This window comes from Condylura cristata, unplaced genomic scaffold (assembly GCF_000260355.1).
Source record: "Condylura cristata isolate star-nosed mole 26May11 unplaced genomic scaffold, ConCri1.0 scaffold00031, whole genome shotgun sequence".
Lineage (NCBI taxonomy): Eukaryota > Metazoa > Chordata > Mammalia > Eulipotyphla > Talpidae > Condylura > Condylura cristata.
In genome coordinates, this window is record NW_004567132.1 from 262,201 (window position 1) to 284,711 (window position 22,511).

The window sequence follows — 22,511 nt, forward strand, 5'->3', positions numbered from 1 at the left end:
CAACTATGTAAAAAAACAAAAACTAATATTTCATTTTGGAAAAAGATGAACTCCCTTCACAGTTAAAAGATTTTTAGATTGGAACATCCTTCTCTACAGCAAAAAGGCCTGCCTGGTATGGTTGAATATGATGTGTATTGCACAGGTTAGGGCTTATTACACAGGGTGACAATGAAGAGGGGGTGCTGGCCACACACCACAGAAGTAGACTTGTATCTTTATCATTATATCCTGGCACCTGGACACAAGTATCTTGCTTTAACAAAATGAGTATGTTACACAATTCTCCAGCAGATGGAACTAAAGCGCCTTTATAGAAAGGAGTTTCTAGATTTCTGCAAGCCCTATGAGAACGTGAGACTTGCCACCTGCCCCAATTCTACCCTAAGGGCCAACTTTGCTGATTTGGCCTCCATCTCTGGCCTCTGCCTGGTGCATTTGTGTGCAGGAGCTCAGTGCCCAGATTTAAACCTTAATTTAAAAAAAAAAATCACTATTGCAATGACCAGTAGGGTCAGGCTGAGGCTAGCATAGGATGGGTTACTTACCTTTTCATTTTTCTTCTCCTCTGGTCTGCATCCTGTGTTGGTGGGACTGGATGTCAACAGGCTGCTGATGGGTCCTCCACCAACCTCTCCATTGAGGTTGGCAGCACTGACATTGGGAGGGGTAATGGCTGATGCTGCAGATGTGAGTGGGATAGTAGGCCTGGGGCACTGGGCCCCGACAACTGTCTGCATCAGGGGCTGGTGGACATGCTGTGGAGACACCACAGAGTAGGGCCTGAGGCTGGCAGTAGGCAGGCGAGATGGGGAGTTCTGGGTACGTAGGGGTGACACTGTGGCAGTTGGCCGGTCCTGAGCCTGAGTTGAAGTGTGAGCAGCTAGAACAGAGAGCAGAGAGTTGGAGAAAAAGCAGGATTAAAAGGCTAGTTTTCAATCCGCAAAAGCAACTGCAATAGACTTTTTTCTCAGACTCGTCTTCTCAGAGCTCATGGCCTCTCTCCAAAATCTCTCCAGACCTGGCCATACTTTGTGGCAGAGAAACTGAGTCTAGTGATCCTGTGAATGCACCCTATCTTTCTGGAGTCTGGTCACTGCTCCACCAAAAAAATAAATAAATAAAAGAAAACAACTCCTTCAGGAGTAGCTAAACCATCTTTATTCAACTAATCATGAATGTGGGCATGTTGCCAGTTTTCTATGTAGACTTCTAACTTGGTTTCTTTGCTGCAGTGAACTAATGCATTCAGAAGCCTCTTGTTAAAATGTTTGTAAAAGTAAACCTGTGAGAAAAATCATAAAAAAATATCAAGAGTCCTACAAATTATCACACAACACTACATGTAGTCAAGGATTATGAATAGCCCAGCTCTGGACAGTCTCACACAACTGTGATGGCCAAGCTTTTTGTTTCATAATCTTCATATTTGATCTGACTGGGCTGGGGCAGTCAGTTTTAGGAAGGAATCTGTGTGCACTTCTCTGTGCTGCAGCCTCAACCACAGCCTTCTGCCTATTGACTGGATTCCTTCTCTACCTATATTCCTTTTCACCTGCACATAGAAGCACTGGAGTTTCTTGATTTACAGAACAGCAATCTTGCAACTATGAATTTAGCCTCCTGCTGCCACAAAAAATGTTTCCTAAAAATTAAAAATGTTAGGGATCTCAAAGTATTTGTACTCTGCCATTTGCAGAATAAAGTTCCCTGTAAATGCAACACCATATTAAAATTACTCCTACTGATGCTTGGTTAGTAATTTTGAATACTAAAAATGTGTTCCTACTAATTGCAGATGAAGAAACCTTGGGAGAGACAAGCCATGCAGAGGAGTGGTGACTTGCGAGGATAGATCCAAGCCATGGCAGGACATCACTGTGAAACACTTTGCAACCCTTATTCACTAAGTTTTGCACTAATAAGCTGAGAAAATAAGCACATGTCACAATGTCCTGATTTTCTATCACCAGAATTTGTGACATGCACAAATTTAGCAAAACACATACAATAACACAACATTCTCAGACTCTAATGGGTTTTGAATTGATAATGCCCTCATAAATCCTGACACTGGCACTTCCTGGAAAGTCACTCCAACACAAGAGCCTGCAAGTTCTGGTTTTGTGATCAAGGCGGCTCTGGGACCCAGGTGTGTGTATGGTCTCTGGGAGATAGAATATATAAGAACTCATTTAGGGTTTGAAAAATGATTCAGGGTTTAGGTCTTCATTCAATGTGGTTTCGCATTTTAAAAAGAAGGGTAGGTCAGCCAATTACACAGATCGATGAAGCCACTGGGGTCACTTAATTACCCTAAGGTAACTCGTGATGTGGATGATGCTCCTGGGACCATTTATTTGCTTCTCTCCTGCTGTCTGAACTCTCCTTCACCCCAGAATGGGAACCAACTGCTCAGCTTGTGTCAGAGAAAATTAGTCTACAGTACCTCTTGAGGTTTCCTTACTAGCTTCCACATGACTGCCACATCACCTTGTTAAACTGGATACAAAAGAGAAAGGGTGTTCCAGAAAGTTCTAAGCTTGCCATGTAATCTCTAATCTTTCTCCCTTTTCTTTCCCTCAAGGACTTAGGCTTCCTGGCTACTCCTTGCACACGCAGCTCTCCCTTGCCTCAGTGCAGATTCTGTTAAACAGATGGCTCTTCACCCAGGTAGTATAGGGGATTCCCATTGCTGCTGTCAGATCAGACCCCACATTGAGAAACCTGACTTCATCACCAAATGTAGTAAAGTCTGACCCCAGCACCTATCTCACTCTGCTCAAATGTTTCTTTTCTCCAAGTAGTCTATATAATAAACCACTTTTTTGTATGTTGATTGTTCACTGACTGTCCACTACAATGACGTTCCAGGAAGGTGGACACATTTTCTGTTTAATTCACTAATATATTCCAAATACAGGAATGGGGTCTGGCATTGATCAGGCACTTATTGCATACATATTTACATATGTAATGTAAGTATGTATTATTTTTAGTACACATTTTTAAATGAATGAATCTTTGTAAAAAAAGAACTCCAGCTACAATATCACTACAGATTCACAGAACTAAACCATGAGAGAAGACAACAAAACTCCACAAGAAAGAGAATCTCTGGTAGGAGATTTTTGGGAATCCATCCATATTCATTGATCTTCAGTATAATTTACCTGTAATCTCTTTGCGTCATCAAAACTTGGGTTGACACAAGATTAGGTTAATCTTGGGTGATCAAATTAGTTAACAATGCTGAAGCAAGCTACACAACAGATGCAGAAAGTTGGAGAAAACTCCAGTTGACCTCTCTCCTTTCTTTGAAACTCTGATATGCATCAAACTGGAATCTCTTAATCCCCATTAGCCATCATGCCATTCACTGTTACTCCTCCAGAACATAGAATCATGTCCAGTATCCAGAAGTTACTTTATTTATAAATGGAATGCCTCACATTACCATTACTTTTGTCCTTTCTTGCTCATACTTTAAGATTGAAATGAGAACAACTAGAAACTTCCACAATGACTCTTAATTCACCCCACCCAGCCCCTTCAACTCTCTTATCTTTCACATTTTTAAAAATATATTTTTCATCTTTGTTCTATGTTCTGGATAAATTCCTTTGTGTGGATTTCCATTGTCATCTATAACTGTTGTTCAGGTTAAGGCTTACAGCACATAACTATGTTTTGTATTTAAAGGCATTTTCCTTCCCATGTCAAGTTGGTTCTTTCTTCATATCAAGTGGCTTATGTCAGTCTTCTACCTGTGTTTTTTCCTAACACTGTTTTGTCTTTCTTTTTGTAGTAGAAGTCATTCTTTTTCCTTTTGGAGGTTCTTAAAAATACTGATTTCAAAGACTTGTTCAGATTTCCTCCCATTTCTTCAGTACTTGCATGAAAGGTAGAAACAGTTCTACTTCAGGTGTCTCTGTGCATGTGTGCATGTGTTCCTGGCTCTGGGTAGTTTCATCACATGCATGTCCTGTTTCAGTTTTTTCCCAGGGCCACTTCTTGAACCTTCTCTCCAGACAGTTAAGTTGGGGCCTGTCTCTTTCTTTCATGTATTTCATGAACCATTGGTCTTGGTTTTCCAATATTTAAAGTATCTGTTTCTTTACATGTATACTTTACATATATATATATATATATATATATATATAAAATGTTTCCATCAGAATAGATGCTGACCTCACTCATAACTTTATCTGTGCCATAAACAAAAGTTTAGCTTTGTCTTTTACATAAAAACATACTATAATATATATTATTTAAAATCCTCAAATATGCCCAGAGCCTTTGGATTAAAAATATGAAATTCTTCAATCCGGGGGGCCTTGTCCAGCAAGGCGAGGGAGCAGAGCCCCAGGGACAGCGCGAGGAAAAACGCAGACACATCTTTCACTGAGGAGAGCTTTCTTCTTCTTTTTTGTTACAGTCACAGATAGATAGAGCATGAGGGCGGTACAGAAGGTACGGTTGGGGGGTGGTCTTGATGGTTTGATGTTTCAAAGGCCAATGGGGTTGAGGGGAGGGAGCCTCGTCATCTTAAGGAAGTCGACCTATCTCAGGCACCAGAACTTGCTGAGCAGGAAGGGAGAGGGAGTGGGGGAAGGGATTCAGGTGTGCTGTTTTCTCAACCGGGATGTTTACCCTAAGTTCCGATCAAGTGTTGTTTTGTGCATAGGAGGCAAGGTCCTGGTCTCGGTCCCTGACACTTCAACATGTTCTAAAAGATTTGACCTGCCTACTGTATGGTTTCAGCTTTACCACAAAGAAACTCAGTCTCTTGCTTTCTTTGTTCTTCCACAACAACCTGACTTCCATTTTCATTTCATTTTTGAAAACTTAGTTTATAATTGACGTGAAATTAGCATACATTATTTTGGAAGTATAGTATTTTGGTATTTTGGAAGTATAGGCTCCTATCAGATATCACCACCATAGTGCCCCACCAAGAGGACACTCATAGTCCACCACCATAGTACACTGATTTCCTTTCTCAAGCACACTGTTTCAGCTTTTCACAGCTTCTATTCTCATCCATGCTCACCATCCCATGTTAGGTTTTGTCCATCTTTGACATTCAAAAGTAAGAAATTGTCATCAACACACTGGACTTCTCCTTTCACAATTTTTCTTTCAGTCACATCAAATGAAAGTTACCCAATAGGGTTTCTCCTTGCCATGTCTTGGCTCTTGCTAGTGTGCCTGCTATAATTCTGCTTGAAAAAGTACTTTCCTATTCCCTCTCCTATTTTGCTCTGTAACCTGATTGATATAACACTCCATGCTTTCTTAACACCAATACACTCTACAGTGCTTTTTGAATTCTACTGTACAAATTTGTTTGTCTCTTGGGCCTCCCTTGTGGCACAATGTGTTAAGTCTCAGCACTATGTAGCTATCTGCAGCCACGGAAGCATGAGTTTGAACCCAGGCCAGGGAGCTGACCCACAGGGCACAAGAGACCTCTCCTGTCTCACCCATTGCTCCCTTTGGCAGTATGTTTCAGGAGAGCTGCCTATTCTACATCCAACTCTGTCTCTGGTGAATCTTCTTACCTTCCCACCTCTGGCCTACACCCTAGTTCTTGTATGCATAATAAATAAAAATAATTTTTTTTTAAAAGAAGTTTTTGCCTGTCTTTCTCTCTATTTACCTTTTCTATATTTCTGGACCCTGGAAGGTACCTTATGCCTTGTGGGTATCTGGCTCTCCTGAGTTTTTTGCTCTTATGTTTGCTAAAACATAAACACATGTGGACACTGGACTTTTATACTGTTTGTCCTCGAAAAAGAAGTCACATTAATCAAGTAGAACAAATCATAGTGGATGCAATGGAAAATGCAATTAAATATTTGTCAAACTGCCTGACTTTGTCTGGAGATGATAACACAGATGAAAATGGCTTTCACAACCTGGGTTGGGGTCTGCTGAAATGGGCAATCACTGCAGCCCACAATCTAATACTTGTAAAGTCAATAGTGGTTTTGTCTTCCTAAATGCTGACTGAAGTAGAAAATGCTGTGAGAACTCAGTGGCACTTAATTTTTTGACATGGTGCAGTAGGAGACCTTCTTTAACTTGGTGGTGACAACAACTGTGTGGAGACAAGCATGAAGTAGAATTTGCCACGGAGACCCTTTTAACCACTCTGTGCCTCCTCTTCCTATATGTAAAAATTACAGTGATGGAAGAGAAAACTTGTCTTACCACAGTGGTTACTATGGTGATGATAACTGAGATGCAGTGTTTTGCTGCTGCTGGTCATGCCAATTTCTTTTGATTCTGCTTGTTATTCCACAGAAATGACTGACAGGTCTCATTTTCCTCTTGGAATTGAGAAAGTTGCAAGCAAGACATGCTATGAAAAGACCATTATTTTAACATTTTGTGCAGATCACCATGGTTGTCCTGTGGGGATGCTGGGGCTTAGTAAGTAGCAGGACTGCCCAGTTTTTCTAGGCCATGGTACATGTAGAAACATTTGTATGACAAACAGAAAAGTAGATGTTAGTTTTATAGCCAGAGGGCACCTGGATTGGTACATTATCTGTTCCAGGTACTGCCTGGATGTTCCAAGGGCCAACACGACAGTTTTTATCATAATTCTGATTTGCACAGCAGTCAGGAAGCAGCCCTGTGGGCTTACCTGGTCCTGGGGGTATTACAATGGCTGTATCCCTAGCTAGCACTCACCAATAAACACCATCTGAGGAATTTAAGCCAATGTTATATTCATGGCTGAGTAGAAGGTAGTGGTTGGGCACAAATCTTGTAGTATTGATGCAGAGCTCTTAGTACAAATATAATGAGGTTTTCTACAGAGGTCAGAATTCAACAAACACAGCACTCATTCTTGGCCAGTATAATATACATGAAAGATTATTAGACATTTACAGGTAGGTGTCTGGAATGGTGTTAGTCCTGGAGACAGTCAGAGCAGTACCCAGGTCCTGTGCAGACCCCCCAAACTTCCAGCATGGCCCCTCCCAACATTAGGCCAGACACAGGGTCCTGGAAGCCTCTCCATCACCCCCTGGAAGCACCTACAGATAGATCCAGCACTGGGCAGCAGAAACCCACCTTTCAAAGAGATGGTGTCTTTACCATCTCTACCCCAAAAAGGAATCAGTATGCTGTCACATTTCTTTGTCTTCTGACTGGAAATCATGTAGAGCAGTATCTGTTCCCTGAGTCTGGAGTGTGTCTATACCTTACCTACAAGGCAGTCTGCCTTCTATCATGACCAAGTGGGATTCACACAGGATGTCAGCCATTTTGGGAGGCAGCTCCAAATTAGTGGTCCCTCCATCTCTCTGGTCATGGTCACCTGCAAGTGCTTCTACCGAAGGTATTCCATCATCATTCTTCTAGTCAACCAACCTAGAAGACCCTAAGCATATCCACCTAGTCCAGCCCATCTCCAAGTCATAACACTTTTGCCTTATAAATCTCTCATTAATTTGTTCTAATTCTGCAGTCCCATGCACTGGGGCCCCATGTACTGAGAAGTCTATCAACTCCTCTCACCTGGGCACAAAACACTTTCTGGGGGTTGCACACCTCAGGTTGTCACCAACCTTTCCTCCCAACTGTACCTGTGGATACTTGGTAAAGTTTCTTGCCTCTAGCTTAAAACCTCTCTGGTCTTTAAAAAAACTCACAAAGAGAGATCCTTTGTTAACAATTTATATAGACTATTGACTTTCATGCATTGGCTACTCCAATCTTACTCTCTCATGGAATAAAAAGAGCTACAATGTGCTAAACAGGTAGGAACCTGTCCAGCTAGATCCATACACAACCCCAGGGGTAAATGCCACTTAATAGAACAGTTCTTAGCAGTGGTAGTGGCCCCAGCATTCACAAATTTGCCTGTTCCCCAAATCCTTGCCTCTACCAGGCTTACTAAATTACTTGCAATTGACAGAATAAGAATGTAGTCTCTCCTATTTCTGTTCATTCATCTTTTCCTCTTATTCCTAAGGTGTTTTCTTTCATTCTTTGCTCTTCACCCTAAATGTTTATTGTTCATTCTCGGATGGCTTCTCCTAAGGAGCCATCCCCATTTCCCTCTCTCCATCACTGTCCCACATCAGAAAGCTCCCACATCAGATCCCTCAAGCTATCCTCCTCCATGTTACACCCACTCCACATTGTACTCTCCTCCATATTCAGGATCCTCCCAACTCTACCCACAGCACCCACATGTCTCTCGGGGTGTCATTGCTTCCTGACAGACAGCTTGTGGGAGCTAAGCACAGAGGTGGGGTCCTGTCTACCTAGCAGGCATACTGACATTGTGGACTACACTCCAGGATATTTAAAGTGTTCTGTATCAAAGCCATGAATACATGCAGGGCACTGCAATCCCTCCTGTCACACGTCTGCCTAGGTTGGGGATGTTTAGGCAAATTTCCCCAAAGAGAGCCATGTGGGCCAGTAGGTAACTATTGTCCATGGCTATGACTCAAGGGGAAGCATGGGTTCTGCTTCATCGAGTATTATCTTGACTTCACACTTAAGAATCTGCTTCCTAGAGCACTTCTAGTGAGTTGTCTTCTGGTTGGCCATAAGTCTTATTTAGAAAAGAAGAGAGTTTCTGAGAAGGTTGAGGGAATTCTGTGCCATATAAATGAATTTCTGGGTTGCATACACCTGTCCTGGGTATTTTGCATTGCACAGTGACAATGTCACTGGCCTTACAGTTGGGAAGATTACCTAGCAAGTGTGTGGGCCAAGCTTCAGCAATTCTAATGCATTCAAGGCTAAGCTTCTGAGCAAGTTTTTATGGCCCACTCCATAATTTCTGCCTCCTTTCCTTCTGCCTTTAAGATCCAGCTCAGAATTTCTCTTTACCTCATATTATATTATTACCTCAACTGGGGAAATAATGTTTTATTCCCCTTAAATTACATCAGCTTATGTATTGATAAGTTTACATACAGGTGAAGGATCAATGACCATTACTCCTTCCTGGCCCAGAGCACTCCAGCAAAGGGATATATATACGAATCAGCACCAGCTCTGTGCTGCCTAGCTAGGGTACTTGAAAGCATGTGGCACAGGGAAAGCCTATGCTACTGACCCATAACTCCTCACTGATGGTGTCCAAAAGTACCAATTTAGTCTCGCTAGTCCATGCAGTCCTCTTATTACAAGGACATATTTAAAATTTGTGAGTTCTCTAATATACTTCAGCTTCCATAACAAGGTAGAAGTCAGTCCATTTTCTGAAGACCTGCATATGTTCAAGATTACAACAATACAATGTGGTCTATTTCAGACTATTGATATTTTAGAACTGGGACAAAATGTTCCCTTTTATTGGTTCCTGAGTTCTGCTGTCAAGTACTCTTATGACACAAGGTCCCAGAGCCCCTGGTACCTGTGGAGATTGTGCTCCGGACCTGACTGGTCACCAGCTGGGGCGAGTGCAGCAGACATGTGCTCACTGGGGAAGAGGCAGCCTGGTGCTGGGCCTGGGCCTGGGCCTGGGCCTGGAAAGCGGTGAGGGGCAGTGTAGACCTTGTGGCTGTGGCTGGGCTGCTCAGACTTCCACCACCTGGGTGGCTGGTTGTGGCCATCCCTTTGGCTAGTGGAGAGCCTCCATTATTCCGGGGTGATCCAACCACTCCTACAGGAACCCTAAGGATAAAACAGAGCATCAAGTTGGGTGAGGGCACAAATGAAACCTCATTACATAGTATACTGACAAATGTCTGCTTACTCTAGTCATATATTCCAAAAGGATATCCTAAAATAATGGCGAGATCATCTCTATAGGCAAATGATCCCCAGAGGTCATGCTCAGTAGCAGGGAACTCTTTATGAAAACTTTATGGGGACTAACTCTCAATGTGAGTGCTTAATAAAGAGTGGAAGAACCCCAAAAAATAGGAATATAAATCAAATACTCTGCAACAGGCTTACTATCTTGATTTATTCTGAAAAAAAAAAAAAAAAAAAGAACAGAAAAATAGCTACTCAGTCATATCCCACAAGGCTTGGGCACATCTGGCATTAGCAGAAAACAACGGACAGGACCCACCTCCCTCTGGGCCGAGCTAACTTATCATTTCTGTCAACTTCTGGGGAAGGGTGCAAATCCACCACTTCCTTTGAAAGTATGTCAGGAAACTTGCAGTTTCACCCCTTTCACCCTTTCACCTAATTTCCTGATAAAACTAGTTGCAATTTTTTAAGAAATAGTAAAGGAACACAACAACTTTGAAAATGGACTTTTTAGCCCTTTCATTCTACATTCATGTCTACTAAATCTCTTGCTGTATCTCTCTTGTGAGATACAGCAGAATACAGGGACTTGGCAGAGCCTGTGGGTTTTTATCTGAATGCTTTCCATTCTTTAAGAGATGAGAGACTTAATTTTTTGATTTGTGCCATTCCCATTGGTGTAAGCTTATATCTCATTTTGGTTTGCATTTCCCTGATTACAAGGGATGTTGAACATTTAGTTCCCATGCCTGTTGGCCAATTGCAATTCCTCTTTGGATAAGTGTCTTCTAAGTTCTTCTGCCCATTTCTTGACTGGCTGTTTGCTTTGTTTCTGTTGATGCATGTGTATCTTTGTGATCAGTCCCTTATCCACTATATGGAATGCAAAAATTTTTTCCTAGTCAGATATAAGGGATTATGCTCAGTAAAATAAGTCAAAAGGAAAAAGAAAAATAACGAATGGTTTCACCTACAGGAGGAATATAAGAGAACCAAATAAGACATGGGGGGGGGGAGTATATTGTTATTACAAAACAAAACAAAAATAGACAGTTTTAAATTATAGATAACCTACAGAGAAGGGGGACAGAGAAGTATCAAAAGGAGGGAGGGAGGAGTGTGAGGGACTATGGTGATGATAGGTGGGTGAAGTGGGGGAGGGGGAAAGGAAACATTGCTATAAAATCAACAATAATATAGATATATAAATTAATTAAAATAAGAAGAAAAAAAAACTGTGAGGAATAAAAAACAGAGAGAGATGAGAGACGACCCCCTCTTCCCTTAAGATCTCAGTTGTGAGACACTAGAAGTCATGCATGGGTGGCAGCCACTGCTGGGTCACAGCCCCTGGGTCAGGTCAGATTGCCCCAGCTCTCTGAGTGCTGCAAGCAAGTGCTCCACACCATTGCACCTCATGGCACCAAGTCAAGGCTCCTGAGGAATAACTGTAGAAGGAGCTCCTGGCAAAGGACTAGGCTATGTAGGAACCACAGGGTAAGGGACAGCACTTTCCTTCCTTAGTCTCAGGGCTACCCAGAGATTTGCCTCTAACAAGGAGTTCTGTCAATTGGCCAACCATCACCCCGATTTCCTCCCCTCTCATTCCCTCCCCTCACCCCTCCCTCCCTCCCTTTCTTTCTTTCTTTCTTGATCACAGCTACTACCTGTTGAATTCACTTTTACCCTAGGAAGCAATTTGTTAAATCAAATTCTAGGAGGGCCACTAGGAGGTGCTATAAATGAGCCATCCTAGGGTAACAGGGTAACCCCTAGAGCCTATGGTACCCAGGCCAGCACAGCTCCTCTGGGTCTTAAGGAAATATGATCAATCTAGCTGTACAAGAACTAGGTCTTGTTTTAAAGAAGGCAGAAGGGTCTCCCCAGTGGCATGGATGTTAAGCCTCAGTGCCTGTCCAGGGAGCTGACCCACATAGTTTAGTAGACCTCTCCTGTCTTACTCACTGCTCCTCTCAGCACTGTATGTCATTGGATCTGTCTGTTCTACTTCCCACTCTGGCTCTGGTGAATCCTTTCACCTCCTTGCACCTCTGGCCTACATACCAGTTTTTGTATGTATAAATAAATAAAATAAATCTTAAAAAAAAAATAGAGGGCAGAAATCCAAGGAACATGTCTTCAGTGTGTCCTGGGGTATTAACATGCATAAAGAGTTTCTGTAAATGATGCTATCTGAAACAAAATCAGGCAGTGCCCCCTCATCTCAGTGGAAAATTCTCAGACAATTTCAGATTGCCACTTTTTTGAATTTTTAAAATTGCCCTTTCTATTCCACAACAATAATAGAAACTTGAAAAAAGCAAGGAAGAAAGTTTTTGATTATCCACAAAGCTACCACTGAATAACAATTGTTCACTTGGGGAATATATCGCTTTTTCTCTGTATATTTGCATATGTGTATGTTTCATGCATAGCAGTTGTGTCATCACACATGCATGCCCTGACAATCACACGGCACACACAGACACACTTTCTTGAGGTCTCATTTATCCAATTAGGTAGCAAGGCAATGTCTGAGTTCACAGAACCCAGGCCTACAGGTAGAGGCACCTGGGCTCCCTCTGAACTGTAATCTGGGTGTCCAGACTACAATGTGACCCTGAGCAGTAAGAACAGCTGTTCTCTCTTCTCCCACACAGTAAAGATGGCCTCACCTAGAGACAGGTGTCACGTAGTTTCCCGGGAACACCCCAGAAAGCCCAGTCCTCAGGGACATGCCCTTGAACCAGCCATCTTGACACTTCTCAAGGACTCGGTACATCTCACCCTTGCGTAGCTCCAGCTCATCATTCTTCTGGGGCTTGTAGGCATAGAGTGCCAGGTACCTGTGGCAGAAAGACAGAGCCTAGATTCAGTTTTTGGCTATCAGGGGTAGGCACAGGGTCACCTACAGCCATCCAAACACAAGTGAGCTTATCTTTGAATTGACACAACCCATATCTGACCCACTCTTCATAATGAACTCATGAGGTTTTAGAGCTACCTTTTCTAGCTCTAACAACCTCATGAAAAAGCTAGAAAAGCTTTTCCCAAAGAGAAAAGCTGCTTTTCTGCAGTCCAGTAAGTCCAGTAGCCTAATTAGAAAATGCTTGATTGCATTCTTCTTTTTAACCCTCATTCAGAGAAAAGAAAGAAAAATTTAGTGATTAAAATTCTGGCCTAGTCCATGACCCTGGGGCAAGTCACGCCTGTAAAATGCCTAGTGATGTCCTAATTCCTAACCTCACTGGAGCATTTATAAGAACTGAATAAAGATTCTCCATCCCATTTTCTTAACAATAATACTGCTAGGTATTTACCCAAGGAATATAAAAAAAGATTGCTGACATGGAACAAACCTAGATGTACATTGACAGACCACTAGATGAAGAAATTATGGGATATAAGCTAAACAGACTACCACATAGGTATAAAAAAGGTAAAAGTATGGTTTTTGGGAGAAAATGGTGGATCTTGAAGTGATTATGGTAAATGGAATACTATTTGCAGAATATAAAGAAAGAAAAAAACTAAGAAAACAAAAAAGAATGATCCTTAGGATCTATGAAAAATATACTTGTTGCCAGAAGTGATGGGAGGGAAGAGGAGAGAAGGGAGATAGGAGAGAAGGGTTGTAGCAAAACTGTTAGAAGAATAGAGTGAGGTATGTACACAAATGGAGGTGGGAGTCAGATTCCCAAAATTATACAGCTATGTAAAATATACTACTGGTAAATCAGTACAACTTGAAAACAAAAAGAATTGGGTGAAACTTGCACAGTGCTCTGCTACTTTGGGAATTTAAGGTGTGGATGGTTTTAAATGGATGGAAATAACTTTATCAGGCTAACAATACGAATATTGAATAAAGTTGGTGGGGACTAGAGACTGCTTGGAGTGGGCACAAAGAGCCCTGGAAGCACTGAGGGAGGACTGGCACAGCTGGGAGGCTTGCAGGCACTCCCTGCATCCCCCAACCCCACAGCAAAGGCCTGAAGACTTGTGAGCCAATAAGGCATTGCCTTGCAAGGCTCACAGTGCTAAGAAAGTAAACAAAACCACTGACTAGCTCAGTCACAGGCCCAGCTGCAGGGAGACATGCAACACTTCCAATGTGTCCCACCCACCACGGGCACATCCAAGCATAGAGGGAACCTGGGACATCGGAAGGCTGCAAACATCAACAGGCACATTCCAGAGACAAGTACTCAATGTTTAACTGGAAGAAGCTGAACACCACAAGAGACCCCTGAGTGTCACTGGCTGAGAAGACACACACAATTCCATACAGTGGGGGCTGGAAAAACAGGAGGTATTGAAACAAAACAGGCTCATAAGAGACATACTCAGCGAACTCCAAAGCATCAAATAGCAACCAAGAATACTCTATCCTGCAAAAATCTCCTTCCTCTGTGAAGAAGGAATAAGGCCATTTTCAGACAAACAGAAACTCCAATTTTGTCATGACTAAACCTCCACTCCAAAAAATACTACAAGAAGCTCTCAAACCAAATCTAACAGAAGAATGAACAAGGATTGTTCAAAAGAAGGAATAAAAAGACAAAAGGACCCAAAAAAAGGCATATGTAGATGCCAGTATATCAATACTATCTCTAAATGTAAATGGATTAAACTCATCAATAAAAAAGACACAGGCCATACAGAAAAATCAACTCGAAGTGGATTAAAGATATAGACATAAGAATGGAAACCATAAAATATGTGGAAGTGAATGTGGGCAAAACACTATACGACATACACTTCAGTAACATCTTTGAAGATACAGTACCCAAAGCAACGACACTGAAGTCAAGGATAAGAAGATGGCACTACATCAAGTTAAAGAGCTTCTGTACAGCAAAGGAGACATTAAAATAAACAAACAGACATCCCAATGACTGGGAAAAAATTTTCTCATGCAAAACTAGCAATAAAGGATTGATCACAAAGATATACATAGAACTGATGAAACTCAACAAAAATAAAGGAAACAACCCCATAAAAAATGGGCAGAAGAGCTAAAAAGACACTTCTCCAAAGAGGAAATGCAGATGGCCAACAAGCATATGAAAAAATGTTCAACATCACTAGTAATAAGGGAGATGCAAATTAAAAACACAATGAGATACCACCTCACCCCAGTGAGAATGGCACATCTTCAAACAACTAGCAACAACAAATGTTGGTGAGGATGTGGAGAAAAAAGAACTCTCCTGCACTGCAGGTGGGAATGCAAACTAGTAACAACCACTATGCAAAACTGTTTGGAGGTTCCTCAAACTGTTAAACATGGAGCTTCCCTACAACCCAGCAATCCCACTCCTAGGTATCTATCCAAAAGACACAAAAACACTGATTGAAAAAGATACCTGTACCCCCATGTTTATTGCTGCTTTCTTTACAATTGGAAAAACATGGAAGCAGCCCAAATGCCCAAAAGTAGATGACTGGATAAAAAAGATGTGGTACATATATACAATGTTATATTACTCAGAGAAACACATGTCTTTTGCAGCAATTTGGATGGAGCTGGAAAAGATCATGCTTAGTGAGATAAGCCAGAAAGAAAAAGAAAAATACCAGATGGTTTCGCTCATAGCAGGAGTATAATGGACCAGGTGAGAAAATAAAAAGAAAAATGAACAGCCATATACCAGAGACATTTTGTGGGAGTAGAGTGGGGAATGGAATCAAAAACGGTGGAGGAAGGGAGAAGGAAGTGCATGGGACTATGGTGATGGCACATGGGTGACTTGGTGATGGGAAACCCAGGGGGATTATAATTGAGATGAAAAAAAAATGTACAAAATGATGTAAAATAAACTATATATATGTATATATATATATATATATAAAGATACCTGCACCCCATGTTTATTGCTGCTTTATTTACAATTGGAAGACATGGAAACAGCCCAAATGCCCAAAAGTGGATGACTGGATTGGTACATATACTCAAAGGAATAGTACTCAGCAACCAAAAAAATAATATAAACACATGCCTTTTGCAGTAACATGGATGGAGCTGGAAAGGATCATGCTTAGTGAAATAAGCCAGAAAGAAAAGGAAAAATACTAGATGGTTTCACTCATAGCAGGAGTATAACAGATCAGGCGAGAAAATAATAGTAATAATGAACAGCTATAATACCAGAGTCATTTTATGGGGTGGAGTGGGGAATGGGATCAAAAACAGTGGGGGGGGGAGAGGGAAATGCACTGAACTATGGTGATGGCACATGGGTGATTTAGTGATGGAAAGCCCATGGGGATTACAACTGAGATGGAAAAATGCACAAATGATGTAAAAAATAAACTATTATATTACTTTAAAAAAAATTGGTAGGGACTTCAGTTTAATAAAGTACCAAAGATGTAAAGATGTATCGTCTATTGAATCTCCTCTCAGGATGGACCACTTGATAGGAAATTTACCCCTTCCAGGGTCATGGGCTCGTATGGATGAGTGAGCAGCAGCAGGCCTCTAGGGACCAAGGGGATCCCAGAACACCCTCTAGCCCCTAGAAGAGGTCTTCTTAGTGGCTGAACACAAATGGGACATGATATACTAGGTTCAAAAGACAAGGAAGCAGGACTCCAGGCCTAAGAGGAGTAGTGAAGAATTGCTGGAACATAATGAGTCTCCTATAGATTACTTGATCTTAAAATGAAGTGAAATGAAATGAAATAAAATAACCACCCCTTTCCAACCTTCTAATCCTATGCTCTGAAAATCCTTCTGCCATTATTCAAAGAAGGTCTTACCTTGTTTACTTCCTTTGTTTACAGGTTTCTCTCCCCTGACCCTCATCCCTAAATAAGGAGATAAACACTGACAAGTAGAAAGGAACCTGAAACTTAGGAAGGATAAATGAGCCCACTACAGAGAGAACTAACTTTTGTCATGGGCAGAAGGGTTTATCTTTCCATTCAATAATCAGGTGACAGAGGACACAGGGTATGGTTATTGTGTTTTCACAGGTGATGACTCTCTGGCAGCTTCTCATGGTGACAGAAGAATTACCACATGATAATGCGAGGACAAAACCAATTTTTACTCTTCAGTGGCTACCCCAGGTGAAGGGAAGGAGGTCACACTCACAGCTTGACTTTAGTCAAAGGAGGGATGAAAAAGATGAGAAAAATCCATTCATGAGAGCTTATGAACTGATAAAAATGATGCAGGACATTTTAGACTTTCTCTCAGGGAAATATAATTGAAATATAAATCTAGCTTAAGCTTGCCTCATTCTGTTTCTTCATGATGTAAGAATAAACTTTTTGATTTTGTGGCTGGTGAGTATATAGTATCCAACAAGTGAGTGCTAAGCTCACTCCTTGGTTTTTGCGTGTGCATGTGTGCATGCACATGTGTGTGGCAGACCTGACCTAGCAATCACCTTTTGTACATAAGGGAGGATATACGTGCTATCTTTGTCCCCTATGCACAATGGGGCCTACTGTTAAGGGGGCTGTGGCCCAGAGATAGTCTGGGTCATGCGAGTCATATTATTTGATCCCTAGACCCAGGAGGAAACCAAGGGTCTCACATATGTCCCCCATCTTCTCTCTGAGCCACCCAAGTTGAATGTTAGTTTTCTTTTTTCTTTTTTAAGATTTATTTATTGATGTATACAAGAACTGGGGTATAGGCCAGAGGTGTGCAAGGATCCACCAGATACAAAGTGAGGAGCAGAACAGGCAGAGCCACTGAAATACACTGCTACTGTTAAGGGTAACATCAGAAGAAACAGGAGAGGTTTGCTGCCCATGCGGATCACCTCCCTGACTCATGTTGCAGTGGCTGATTACTTCATAGTGCTGAGCTTTAACATCTTGTACCACCAAGGAGGGCCCTCCTTTAGTTGTCTTTCAAGGCAGGCCAACTGATTCAAAGAGGGCACTGTGTTGAGAAGTTTACATTTTTTTCTCTTCTCTTTGTTTCCTATTTCTTGCCACACTTGTGGGATCTGAGCAGAATGAGCAGAATAACCATGCAATTTCCACAGCTGGTAATTCACACTCCAGATTTAAAAATAAAGCAAGTGTTAGCAACTGCAGTAAATACTCCACAAACCATATGAATTCTTTGACAAGTATGTCCGTGATCCTGGAGGAGCGGCCATCAAAAACTGAACGCTAACTATTTTTTGAAAATGAGTTGATTAACTTTTGCTCAACACTTTATGATTTCCATAACATTTAACAAGGATTTTAGAGTTCATTTCTCAGCATTATAGGTATGGGGTGGGGGGAATCTAGCCCATTCTTCCTGATAAAATTAAAATGTAGTTTCTCTAGGTGTAGGTAGCAAGGGAGCAAATTCTGGTTTTATATCATGTCTTTCACATAGTAAACCTAGATTCTCAAAGTGGAAAGTTAATATTCTTTTACAACATCAAGTATTTAATTTATCATGTAGCCAGGCACTCCTGTAGTGTTAACAAGAAGCACGGGAAGGAGCCATTTCCAAGGAAACAATTCTTCCCAGGATGACATACCTTCCCCCAAATCCTCAAAGCTACAGTTAGAGTCAAACATTCTGATTTTAACTTATGTGTAAGGAGTTGCTGTCTGGGGGTCATAAGGACTGTCATGTAGGGGTCCACCTACAACATAGGTGTGCACCTTGGGTTGAGGTATTTGCTATCTGACAGCCTTGCCTAAAAGCCACATGGACTTGAGGCTTCATTGCACAATTCAAGGAATTGAGGCTCAAAAAGATGGAAAATTTTGTTTACGTAGTTAATTGGAGATAAGCCATTTCCAAGGCTCCAGGGACTCAGTAGGGTACCCTTAAGTGGGGCTGTGAGTACCTGCTAAGTCTACTCCAGGGAGAGGCCTCCATCTGAACCTGGATGCCCACCTACCCCCATGTGACTGCACCCAGGCACGGATGCACTTCACTTTGTTCATCTTTATTTTCAGTTTGTTCTGTCGATGAGTAATCCATCCTCTGGTTCTAATATTTCAAGTTCAGCCTCTAATGTGAGTTGCTGGGAAGCTGAAATGTCAATAAACTTGACTTCACCTTGAAAGTAAGTTCCCTTTCTCCACCCTTGTCTTATTTCTCCTTTGGTTTCCTTGAGAAGGGAAACCAAAAGCAGATGGATGTACTGGACTGTTTTTCTACATGGGGTGTCTGCACAGCTAGTAAACAGTGGCACTGGAGCTGAGCCTGGGGTAAGGAATGTGCCACTCTGCATCTGCATTCCTTTGAGTGATTCAAGAAAGAGTACTGAGTGTATGACAGGTGCCTAGAAGAGGAAGTGGCTTCTCTGCCTGCTCCTGGGAAGCACAGCTGGTCTCTTCTGTCAAGGTTCTAAGTAACAGTCACAGAGGATCACCTCTTTACTCTCATTTCACCCATAACATTGGACCATGCCTTGCCAGAACTGTGAGTCCAAACATTCTCTAGGAGCAGATGACACCCACAGAGCCACAGGCTAGTCCTCACCAAGCCTACAAGTTCACAGGCCTGGGGGAGCTAGAAAGAAGAGGCACACATGCAGGGTTCTCAACTTTCTGATTCCCAGAGCTCACCTCTCTCCTTCCATTTGGTTCAAAAGGCCCGACATGGAGGCTTCTACCAAGGCTCTGAGAGGTCCCTATCACCCAAGTCAGACAGGGCTGCCCCTGTAAGGCCCAGGTTTTTCAGAAGTCACAGAAAATTTGGTACTATTAATGCCTTACTTAAGACCAGAAGAGGAGACTTTGGTTGAGAGCCTTGTTTCCCATCACCTTGTAGCCTCAAGGAAGCTTCATAAAAAGTAAGAAGACATGCTCCTCTAGGCAGAAGTGGTCCTGCCAGGGGGCTGACAGTGGGTTTAAGGATGGATATCAAACCCCCAAAAAAGATGGAGCACAGCGCTGGCAGCTGGGACAGTCAACCTGACAAGCTCTCACGTGTATCTGCAGAAAACCATCCATCACAGCAGTCACTGTGCTACTTGCTCATTTCTGCAGGAAGAACTTTGCTTGCTTTTAATTATTCACATATTTCACCTCCTCTCTAATCAGGAAGCAAATTAAGGTATTTTAGTATCTTTGTTGATTTCACACCCTGCCTCTTCTCCATAATGGATTGCTTCAATTCTTCTAAAATAAGTACAAGGATTATTTCCATTCCTTCTAATAAGTGTTCTGCTTCTCTTCTCCAGGTGTCAGAACCATGCTGGCTCAGATTAACAGTGCTCAAATTCACTCACTAACTCAATGGGTATCCACTGACCTGTCCCAGCAGCCCCAGTTTCATGGGACAATGATGCTATGTCAGGGCATATACAGCATACATGGGGTTTGGGAGGTACATTGCCAATGACTTGAAAGTCGCAAGTGCTCCCCAAGGGGGTGTCAGGTATGCTGGGGAGGTGTGAGGAGAAGGGATGCTGCAGATGCTGAGAGAGAAGATATGAGGAAGCAACAAGGGAGCTGCCGAATGGCCATGATTGGACTGCCCCCGTGTCAGTTCTTTTAGTGGTCCTATTGCTCAGGAATCACAGGCAGAAGTTCTCCTAAGTGGAACCAAACCCCAGACAAAGAAGGAGCTGGGGTAGTATGACTACAGGCCAGTGCTGGGTAGGCATCCACTCATTCTCAGCTCCTGGGAAACACCTGTAGAAGCTATTGTGCAGTGATCCTTGGGGTGATCCTGATGGGCAGCATTAGCATCACATGGATACTTGCTAGAGGTTCATTCAGTAGCATAAAGCAGCAACTGACTGAAAGAGTACCTGCTCTGCCTTCTCTCCCAGCACTGTCACTCCTGACAGAGGGCTCCGGAGTTGGTCAGAGCAAGTTGAGCACCAGGTAATGAGCATCAGGTGGCTTTTCAATACCTTGGAAACTGAAAAAGAGAGCATGACACCCTGGGGTCAAAGATGAGAGGTGTTCTCCATCCATGGATTGGGCAAACTGAGACCCTTCCTGTATTTCAAGATGACTGAATCCTGAGGAGCTGGAGCCCAGGGAAACCTTTGATATGCCAAGAAGGCATAAGAACAACATCCTGGTCCTAATGACTGAACTAAGAGAGAAGGACTTTTGACCATGTAGATTCATGTTTCAAGGCATGTGACTTGATCCACAGAAATCAAACCACATGTAATGAGGATTGTAGGCTGGGGGTTACTCTATTACCCATTTTCACTTAGCTCTGTCAGGCACTCTTGGAGTTTTAAGGCCATTGCTGTTTGCAGACCCTCTCTAGCAGCAGCAACCTGTTACTATAGTTCTTTTGGTGAAGGCAGTACTTTTCACATGTAATCTCAGACCACTGAACATCAGATTTTTGAACTACTGGTATCATATTGGGGAGAATAGTCAGCCAAAGGGAAATACCTGTCACATGGGATCACTAACTTCTTGGAGCTAAAGGAAAGGGAAGTCAGGCTAATCCCCTACTTGACACATTAATGGAGTCAATGTGACCTTTTCTTCCCTAGGAATAAAACAAAAAAATGAAGTCAAAGGCAATGTTGTCAAGATGGACCTAACTTGGACAGAGCTATAATGTCTGTGATATATCACCTGCTGTGATGCTTGTTAATCATATAAAGAGAGATGCACATATTTCACTAACTTTTGCCAATCACAGTCATGCTTCCCACTACCACCTGCTGCCCAGATGTCCTCTGTGACCAGTGGACATAATCCTGCCAAAATACTTCTCCTTTGAAGGCACATAACTCTTTTATTGTCCAAATGACAACCACAAACCAATCAGGGACAGCCAAGTTCTGGGGGTAAGGCAGCAAGAGAGAGCAGAGGTGGGGAAAGAAATAGGTCCTTCCATACTTGGGGTGAAATTAAAAGGTCTTTCTACCATGGCAGGTTTGTGCTCAGTGGAAGCCTCTAGAATGTCTTTATAACTCTTGTAGCATGATCTTCTTCAATCATATAACCATTTGGCTCTCAAGGACAGAGCAGTTTTCATTGGTGTCTGACTGTCTACATCTGATCTGGGTCTTGGAGCTGACACTAAGAGTCCTTTGCACCAGGAGGTCAAGGTGCTGGTTTGCAATAAACAAGCAGATAGTCCACGTGTGTATAGTAGGCATTCAGCAATACTGGGGACCAACAATGACACAGATTAGCTAGTCCTTGAGCTCACTATTTCTTACCTCTCATTGGAAAACTACAGTTGAGCCTTGAACAACACAGGTTTGAATGCTCAGATCACTCATGCACAGAGTTTCTTCAATAAATATAGTTGACTGGCCATATCCATAGGTTCTGCATTTTCAGGTTCTTCTGACATAGATGTTGATGAGCTAAATCCTCAGATGCAGAGCTCACAAATACAGAAGGCTCAAGTATCTGTGGATTTTGGCACCTGTGGAGGAAGGGGGTTCTAAAAGCAAACCCCTGTGACTACCAAGGGGATATCAAACTTAGCTGCAGTTAAGTTTTCTGGAAATTAAAAGTTACACATGCATTTTCAACTGTGAGGGAAAATCAACATCCCACGTTGTTGAAGTCAACTGTACATTAGGGCCCAAGGGTCTCCTGTGGATGCAGCTATTCCTCAGGGACAGGATCCTGCAACCAGTCCTTTCAGAAGAGCAAGGCCATCACCACACTCCTTTTCTCACAAGCCCCTCTGGGTCTACATGGAAGTCACTGGAACATACCCAAGGCATATTGTCAGAAGAGTATATCCTCTGTCCAGTGTTGGGGATAACTTGAATCTCAGCCTAAAGACATATAGAAGGTAGTTTACTATTTTTTGTGTTCCTCAGGAAGATATGTAGAGCAGGTGAGCCTTAACT

The 22,511-nt window shown here is 42.3% G+C and overlaps 1 protein-coding gene across 1 annotated transcript in view; it reads right to left on the reverse strand.

The window, feature by feature from the left end:
• Positions 1 to 22,511, reverse strand: part of LOC101622688 (SH3 domain-containing RING finger protein 3) — a 143,517-nt gene that overhangs the window by 23,815 nt on the left and 97,191 nt on the right. The window contains exons 5-7 of the mRNA XM_012731458.1: positions 12,417 to 12,587; positions 9,395 to 9,654; positions 549 to 883 (exon numbers count right to left, since the gene is read on the reverse strand). Of these exons, the coding sequence (XP_012586912.1) occupies positions 549 to 883; positions 9,395 to 9,654; positions 12,417 to 12,587 (766 nt within the window). The remainder of the gene's footprint in view (positions 1 to 548; positions 884 to 9,394; positions 9,655 to 12,416; positions 12,588 to 22,511) is intronic.